Here is a 9028-nt window from a genome sequence, read left to right on the forward strand (position 1 = left end):
GGGTGCACACGAGACAGGCTGTACGTTAATGAGGCATGCAGGACACATGCAGTGGGGGCATGCAAGGTGCATGCAGTGGATGGGCTCCTGTGAAACAGAAGGATATTTTAGCAGGGCACGCAGTGAACGTGCAACGGGTGGCACGAGACAGGCTGTACATTGGTAGAGTGTGCAGTGTCCGTGCGGCAGGGTGTACAGTGATCGTGCTATGAGGCATGCAATACCTGTGCAATAGGTGCACAAGGGAGACACATTGTACTTGGCAAGGTCTGCCTTGCCCAAGCGATGGAGGTGTGCAGTGCCCATGCGATGGATGGCGTGCAGTGCTCGTGCAATGGGTGCACATGAGACAGGCTGTGCATTGGTAGGGCCTGTAGTGCCTGTGCGATGGTTGGCATGTAGCACCCGTGCGTTGGTAGGGCCTGCAGCGCACATGCAATGGATGGCATGTCACACCCATGTGATGGATGGCGTGCAGCGCCTGTGTGATGCATGCACATGAGATAGGCCGTGCGATGGGTGCTTATGAGACAGACTGTACATGCAGTGCCTGTGGAATAGGTGCACATGGGAGACACGTTGGACTTTATAAGGTCTGCCTTGCCCAAGCAATGGGGGTGTGCAGTGCCCGTACGACGGATGGCATGCAGCACCCATGTGATGGGTGCATGTAAGACAGGCCATGCGACGGATGGCACGCAGTGCCCGTGTGACAGATGGTGTGCAGCGCCCATGTGATGGGTGCTCGTGAGACAGGCCATGCGACGGATGGCACGCAGTGCCCGTGTGACAGATGGCATGCAGTGCCCGTGCAATGGATGGTGTGCAGCGCCCGTGCGATGGGTGCTCGTGAGACAGGCTGTGCGACGGATGGCATGCAGTGTCCGTGCGATGGATGGTGTGCAACGCCCGTGTGATGGGTGCTCAGGAGACAGGCTGTGTGACGGATGGCATGCAGTGCCCGTGCGATGGATGGTGTGCAGCGCCCGTGCGATGGGTGCTCAGGAGACAGGCCATGCAACGGATGGTGTGCAGTGCCCGTGTGACGGATGGCATGCAGTGCCTGTGCGATGGTTGCTTGTGAGACAGGCCGTGCGACGGATGGCGTGCAGTGCCCATGCGATGGATGGTGTGCAGCGCCCGTGCGATGGAGTGCTCGTGAGACAGGCCGTGCAACGGATGGCATGGACACACAGACTGCGTGTGAGGAGCCGAGCCTCTAACTGAGCCTCCTTGTGCCCCCCGCAGTTACATGCTTCGGGTGCGAGCTGTGGTGATGACCCGAGACGACTCGAGCGGGGGATGGGTGCCCATGGGCGGGGGCGGCCTGAGCCACGTCATGATCGGCAAGGTCCGGCGCCCAGAGGAGGGCGGGCGACGGCGCCAATACCTGATCTGCGGGGAGCGCCTGCGCGACCAGACCGTAAGCCTGACTCCTGGGGAGAGGTTGGAGGGGGGGGCAGCTTGTGGGGCCTCCCGCCCACCCCTAATCTCCCCCTCTCCATTGCAGACCATCCTGGAGTGCGTGCTGAAGAAGGACCTCGTCTACAACAAGGTGAACCCCATCTTCCACCACTGGAAAGTTGGCGACAGCAAGTTCGGCCTGACCTTCCAGAGCCCCGCCGATGCCGCAGCCTTCGAGCGGAGCGTGCAGGCCGCCCTGGAGGAGCTCGCCGAAGGTGGGGCACCAGCGCCCCGGGACTGCAGAGATTCAGGGGGCGAGGGTTTGGCCTGCTGCCCCCAGGGGGGTGCGGGGCCCAGGGATTGTGAGAGATGCAGGGGGTGTGAGGCCGGCCGGCTGCTCCCTGGGTGTTGCTGGCTGGGGTCCTGAGCCTGTCTGGTTCCCCCTTGGGGGTTCTGGTCTGGGGGGGTTTAGGGAGGGACTGATGGGAGATGTGGGCGCTTGTTGGTGGCATGGGTCTGCCTGTTGCCCCCCCCCTTAGCAGCTGTTGGTTGGGGGGGCACAGACAGCTCCCCCCCGGGGGTGTTGGTCAGAACCAAGCGAACCCTGATGCTGGAAGCGACCGGAGTTCACCTTAGCATGGCCCTGTGGCTAAGACAGCCGGCTGCAGGGAAGCAGACGTGGGGTCGGTTCCCAGCTCAGCCACCGACTCTACCTGCGTGACCTCAGGCGTGTCTCTCTCGGCCTCGGTTTCCCCCATCTGTGCCATGGAGATATGAACCCTCTGCGGCCGGCCAGAGGGGGTGGGGGTGGGGAGGCTGTTGATGTTCGGGAGGCTCCCATATCCCAGTGCCGTCGCTGCCCCTCGGTGGATGGCATTCCATGTCGGAGCGGCCAGGGGAGAGAGGGAGGGAGCCAAATCTGGAGCTCTGGGAGTCCCTGGATTCCCAGCCAGAGGTCCCAGCACTGCAGGAGAACACTGTCTTCCCAACCCTCCCCGCCTAGGCACTGCTGCCATGGCCTCACCATGGGAGCCCCCCTCCCTCTATCCCACCCCGCCGTCCCCTGGTCCCCCTCTGTCAGGTCAATTCCCTAGAGAGCTCCCAGCGATCTAAAGGCCTGGGCACTGCACCGGAGCCTGGCTCCTTATCCCCCCTCCGTGGTCTGGGGGTTATTCTTAACTCCTCCCTCTCCTTTGCCCCCATCACTGATTCCTGCCTGTCTTCCCCCCCGCGCGCCCGATCCAGTCTCTGCTCCCCATCCTCTCTCCTGGCTGGGGGCTGCTTCGTTCTCCTCTCTGGCACGCTGCCCCCCTCCGATCCGTGCTGCCGGGCCTGGGAGTGTCCTTTTCCCCCGACCGTTCCGGCGTGTCCCCCCCTCCCCATCCGCTTGCACGTCAGATTTTAAATCTCCCGGTGCTGCATCACTCCACCCGTCTCTGCCAGTCCTCCCTTCACGTCGCCCTTCGGCGGTGCCAGCATTCACATCATTCACACTCAGCCCCCTCCCCGCTGGCCCCCTACACGTAGTACGGCCTCCCCTCACTCCTCTGCAAAGCACGCCTGCCCCTAAACCCCGTCTGGTTTCTGCAGCCCGGAACACGGTGAGCGCTGCTACAGGGCTTACCGGCTATTTAAAGGGACACTACCCTGCACTGGCCCGCTGCTGCTATGCCACCTCAAGCAAACTGATCCACATAGAAGACCCCCTTTGCATTTCCTCCCTCCCGCTCGCCTGCCCCTGGGATGGAACCATCCCTTCTGCTCTGTCTGGAGAGCGCCTGGCACACCCCACACCCCCCGTGGGGATCGAACCCAGGAACTCTGGAGCTAAAAGCACAAGGGTCAGCTGCCTGAGCAAATGATCCCCAGCCTACCTTAGTGCTACGATTCAGAAACCGCTATACGTGCCGCAGCCACTGGAGGGAGACAGATAGCACCCGTATATGTTTATGTGTCACCCCCACACAGGGGTCCGGGGCTCGGCCCCAGACATCCCCTTTTCTTTTGAGGCGTTGCTCCAGCTGCAAAGCTCTGGTGCCCTCAGGTCCCCGCGGGGTGGGTGGGGATGGAGCACCAGGCACTGGGCCTGCTTGAGGCAACGGGGGTGCCCTTATGTCCCTCCCCCCTGGGATCCCAGCCCCGGGGTCCCACCTGGACAGACCCCAACACAGGTCCTTTGCATTCCCAGCACTGAATGCTTTTTCCCAGCTCTGCCCCCAGTAACCGGACGCCTTACTGGGCCCGCGTCCTTCCTGGGGGGACTGACTTTCATGTACCTTCCTCTGTTTTCCCTTCCCAGGTTCTCTCTCCTCCTCCTCCTCCTCCTCCTCCTCGTCTCAGGAGGACGCCGACGGGACGGATGATGCAGGGTTGGTAAGTTGAGTACTGGGCAGAAGTACCTTCTGGGGGAGAACCTCCTGGATGCTGAAGGGTTCCTTGGTCTGGTGGAGAGAGGCAGAACCAATGGCTGGGAGTGAAAGCCAGGCCCATTCCAGGGCGTAACTGGGCGCAGTGCAGGTCAGACTAGATGATCTAATGATCTCTTATTATAATCAGAGCTTCTGGTGCGACGTTGCAGCCAAAAAAGCGAACGCCATCCTGGGATGCATCAACGGGAATCTCCGATAGGAGCAGAGAGGGTCTTTCCCCTCTGTATTTGGCACTAGTGCAACCACTGCTGGGATCCTGCCTCCAGTTTTGGTGCCCACAACACAAGAAGGATGTTGATAAATGGGAGAGGGATCAGAGAAGAGCCAGGAGTGAGATCAAAGGATTAGAAAATCTGCCTGATATTGATAGACTCCAGGAGTTCAATCTGCTTAATTTATCAAAGAGAAGGTGAAGTCTATAAGTACCTGCATGGGAACAAATATTTAATAATTGGCTCTTCAGTCTAGCAGAGGAAGGTCGAATACAACCCAGTGGTTGGAAGCTGACGTTAGACAAATTCAGACTGGAAATAAGGTGTAAATTTATAAGGATGAGAGGAATTAATCACTGGAACAATTTCCCAAGGGGTTGTGGTGGATTCTCCATCACTGACCAATTTTAAATCAATCTGGGATGTGTTTCTAAAAGATCTGCTCCGGGAATTATTTTGGGGCCGTTCTCTGGGTTGTGCTATCCAGCAGCTCAAACTAGATGATCTAGATAAACTTCTGGCCTTGAAATCTACACATTATTTCTAGCAGCTGAAAGCCCTCGCTGTCAAAGTGACGGAGAACTTCAAAGTGAGATGGTCACAGACCCCGTGTCCCACGGATGATTGGACCTGGTGATCTTCTGAACAAAAAGCGCTCTCAGCCGGGCTTGAGGCTGTTCCCATCACTTCACACTGACTCAACAGACACTTTAGTCTTGCGTGACGATCCTGTAATAAACATGATTAATAATCTATAGAATAAGATTCCAACAGGGTTTTAGGGCCAGCCAGAAAAGCAGCCCATTCGTTAGGTGCAGTACAAACATACAGAGCCCACAATCTAAATAAGTGAGACAGGCCTTAAAATCTGTGAAAGTCCTTCGTGATGCCATTCTGCTCCGGGAAACTTCCTGTCTGATTCCATGTTTTCCCCTGCCGAGGGTGGGGTGTGAGTACCAGCTGGGAGCAGATGTTGTGAATTTTCATTGTCCCCATTCCCACAAGGAGGTGGGGGGGGGGGAGTCCCAGAGAGAGCAGGGAACATAGGGACCCAAGCCGGGGGACAACTGGCCCAAGAGGGAGATGTTGGCTGATAAAGGTCTGGACTAGTGCTAGGAAAAACAGACCCCTTCCCAGCTTGACCAGCGGTCTCCTTCCACTGGGATCATGGCAGGCCGTGCGTGCCAAGCAGCACGTGGCATGGTCAGTGTTTAGAAAGGAGACCTCTGAGGAACAGCTGGGTGCTGCAGGCAGCAGGGTGGGGGCGCTCTCCTCTCCCGGTCAGTGCTGGCCCCGATGCGGTGCTAGGGGGCACTGGGCTGCAGGGTGGGGGCTCAGTAGGGGGCGCTCTCCCCGCAGAGTCAGTGCTGACCCCTGTGCAGCACTAGGGGGCGCTGCGCCATGGGGCGCTTCTTTCTCAATGACAGCCGCCGCCTTTGTCCCCAGATGCACACGGACAGCGAATCCTCCTCGAACAGCCGGAAGGAAATGCTCCCCAAACACATCACCATTGTGACTAGCGAGTCCTCCTCCAGCTGCTACATCCGCTCGCCCGCCTCCGAGGAGTTTGCCTTCAGCACGGCCCAGGGGTCGACGCCAACCAGCCAGGGAGGGCAGGTGGGTCTGGGCGGGGAGGGGCAGGGGTCCGTGGCCCTGGGCGCGATGGGGACGGGCGCTGCGTAGCCCGAGGAAAGAGATGGGAGAGAGAAACTCTTCCACGGGCTGGTGGCGGCTTCTCAAGTTAAAGCTGGCCTGCACGGGGGTGGGGTGGGGCGGAACTGGGCTTGTACCTTTGGAAATCCCAGGCACATCAGCTCCACCCCCTAGGCTTGCTGGTGACTTTTTGGAGAACTTGAGAACATGTGTTGTGAGCATTTCCAGCCCCGCATAGAATCTGCGGGGGAGAGTGATCTTAAACAGAGAGCACTTTTTTCCCACCTGTTTGTAGAGTGTCTGAGTTAAGCAGGGTTAATAAAATCTCTGGTATCTGGGGGTCTTTGTTGTGCACAGGGAGGATGGGCTTGGGGTTAGCGCGCTGAGCTGGGGCTCTGCCGCAGAATCACCTATGTGAGATGGGCTGTGTCATCACTCCATGCCTCAGTTTCCCCAGGGTGACATGGGAGTAATAATCCTTTCTCTCTCCAACCCTTTGTCTATTAAGACTGGGAGTTCTTCAGGGTAGAGGTAGTCTCTCACTCTGTGTGTCTGTAGTGCCTGGGACAACGGGGCCCTGATCTCGGTCGGGGTCTGGGCAGCGCCCGGCACAACGGGGCCCTGATCTCGATCTGCTGCTCTAGGCTTTGAGATTTGGTCTGCACCCTCTGCATGGTGCAGGGATCTGTTCCCTACGGATAGGGGCCCCCAAGTTCCAGGGCACAGGGAGGGGATGTGATGGGCAGCTGGGCTGTTGGCAACGCCCTTGGCTTGGTGGACTGGAGCTGCAGCAGAGGGCTCCTGCCCAGGGCCTGAGGACATGTTTCCTTTTCTTCTGCCAGCTCTCAGATTATGGGAGTGGGATCTTTGGGTTACAGCATCTGGACTCCTAGGTTCTGTTCCCAGCACTAGAAGGGCAGTGGGGTCTGGTGGCTAGAGCAGGTCAGGGAGGCTGGGAGCCAGGACTCCTGGGTTCTGTTTCCAAGAGCCCTGTACTGCTAGCTCCAGAGTTGGTCCTTCAGTTCCCGGCCTCAGTGACGTCCTGCTGTGGCGAGTCCCACAGGTTAACGAGGCTGAGGCGGGAGAACGGTGCAGGCTATACCTCTGTCCTATGTCTCCCCCTGCCCCAGGTGCAGACCCAGCCCCTGCAGCACGTGACCCTGCACGACGAGGAGGAGCTGGAGAGCATCAACCCGTGCAAGGACCTGTGGGTGAGCAAGGGATATGAGGACTACAGGCGGGCGGCGGTGCAGAAGCGGGAAGCCGACCCCGACAAGGTCGGCATGTGCGTGCACTTCGAGAAGGGCAGCAAGGAGCGCCGCTTCCCGGCAGCAGGGGGAGGCGGCGGAGGCGGCGAGGGCCGCCTCAGAGACCCCAAGGGTTCCCCGTCCTGCCGGATCCACGCCGCCCCTTCGCCCCCCAAGCAGAAGCACGCCAAGGAGCCGGGGGCCAGCGGCGGGGCGGGCTCGGAGGAAGACGCCGTGCCCTCCCGCTGCGTCTATTGCCGGGACGTCTTTAACCACGAGGAGAACGGGCGGGGCCAGTGCCAGGACGCGCCGGACCCCATCGGGCGCTGCGTCTACCAGCTCACCTGCATGTGGTGTGCCGAGAGCATGCTCTACCACTGCATGTCGGACTCGGAGGGCGAGTACTCGGACCCTTGCTCCTGCGACCTGGGACACCCGCACTTCTGCGTCCGCTGGATGGCGCTGGTGGCTCTCTCCCTCGTCGTGCCCTGCATGTGCTGCTACCTGCCGCTCCGCGCCTGCCACTGGTGCGGGGAGCACTGCGGCTGCTGTGGTGGGAAACACAAGGCCGTGCGGTGAAGCCGGCCGGCGTGCGGCGCTCTTCTTGGCTTGGCTGGGGGGGAAGAGAGGCGAGGAGATGGAGGCAGTCTTAAGCGGCGGCAGGGGGGCTGATTTCCCCCTTCTCTTGCACGCCCCACCCCCTGTGTCCCGTGTTTGGAGGGGGAGGAGCTAGGCGGTTTTATTCCGAGTGTCGGGCGTGGCCGGTGAGTTTCATTATTTTTTTTTCCTTTAAAATTTCAACATTTTAGGTCCTTTTTTTAATAAAAAAATAAAGAAATGAAAAAGAAATGAAAGAAAAAGAAAACAAACAAAATGAACGAACGACAGTCTCAGGAGAGATAGGTAGATGGTCATGGGGGGGCAGTTTTACCCTCTCCCTTCCTCCTAGCTAAGGGGGGGGCCATAAAGAAAATTTAACCCCTCCTTCACCCAATCCAACTGTGTCCACACACCTGTTTGTGTGTGTGTGGGGAGGGGGGGGGAACCAATAGACTATGTAACCCCCTCCTTCCTTTACCCAGCCTGGCTGAGTCACAGGGATTTCTTTTCAATTTTAAAAAAGGAATACAAAGAACAACAGAAGGAAAGAAAATATCGTAAATGGATACTCGTTGGATTTTTATTTTGTACTCAGGAGGGAGTCCAGGGAGCAAGAGAAACTAAGTTGTGCTGAAAATGCCCATATTTAAAAAAAAAAAAAAACCCTTCCCTGCTGTATTATATAGTAAACTGCATGGGGAGAAGTTTGTTAACTTGTGGAACTGCCCGCAACATGATTTTTCCACCGGAGCACGGTCCGAGATTCTGCAGCTTTATAACTGCACAATACTGGGGTGTTCTTTTAACAAGGACGACAGGCAGACAGGGTTCGATTTACAGGGTACACAAGCTGCAGCATCCCTCCAATTTTTGTCCCCCATGCTCACCCCCAAATACAGTTCCCGTGGTTTATTTCTGGGTCCCAGGCTGAACAATGGGGCTCCCCTTGAAGTGTTTGGCGGGCTACAATTTCCAGGGAAGTTAGGGAAGGGTTTTCTGCAGCTCCCCATGTGACACCCCCTTCCCCGGTCATGTCTGGCACCAGTGGCAGGGCAGAGTATACCTAGATCATAGCTGCTTAAGCCCAGGGTCGCGCCTGGCCTCCCTGTCATTGGGGCAGGACGGGAAGGGGAGTCAGATCCTGAAACTGTTATTTACAAGCTGTTGTAACGTGGGGTCGTGGTGCTGGCCCAGGTCCAAAGCAAATGGGAGCTGTGCGGCCACTGCTCTCTCTCTCTTTGTACTAAACCCATTTGGGATGTCTTAGCTTATTACTGCCTAGAGTTCGGGGTGGAAGAAGTACTGGACTTGGGAGTCAGGACTCCTGGGTTCTCCTCCCAAATCGGAGAGAGGGTATGATCTAGTGGGTTAGAGCAGGGGGGCTGGAAGCCAGGACTCCTGGGTTCTATTCCCAATTCTGGTAGTGGGGGGGCAGGATGATCTGTGGGACTGGGAGTCTGGACTCCTGGATTCTCTTCTCTGT

The 9028-nt window shown here is 58.1% G+C and overlaps 1 protein-coding gene across 1 annotated transcript; it reads left to right on the forward strand.

The window, feature by feature from the left end:
- The first annotated feature begins 1252 nt into the window (after nt 1-1252).
- Nucleotides 1253-7524, forward strand: SPRED3 (sprouty related EVH1 domain containing 3). Its single transcript, XM_065420998.1, has 5 exons — nt 1253-1423; nt 1511-1679; nt 3704-3777; nt 5492-5662; nt 6829-7524. Exons 1-5 carry the CDS (start codon nt 1253-1255, stop codon nt 7522-7524), a joined length of 1281 nt encoding a protein of 426 aa, XP_065277070.1.
- Nucleotides 7525-9028: the final 1504 nt, after the last annotated feature.

This window comes from Emys orbicularis, chromosome 21 (genome assembly GCF_028017835.1).
Source record: "Emys orbicularis isolate rEmyOrb1 chromosome 21, rEmyOrb1.hap1, whole genome shotgun sequence".
NCBI lineage: Eukaryota > Metazoa > Chordata > Testudines > Emydidae > Emys > Emys orbicularis.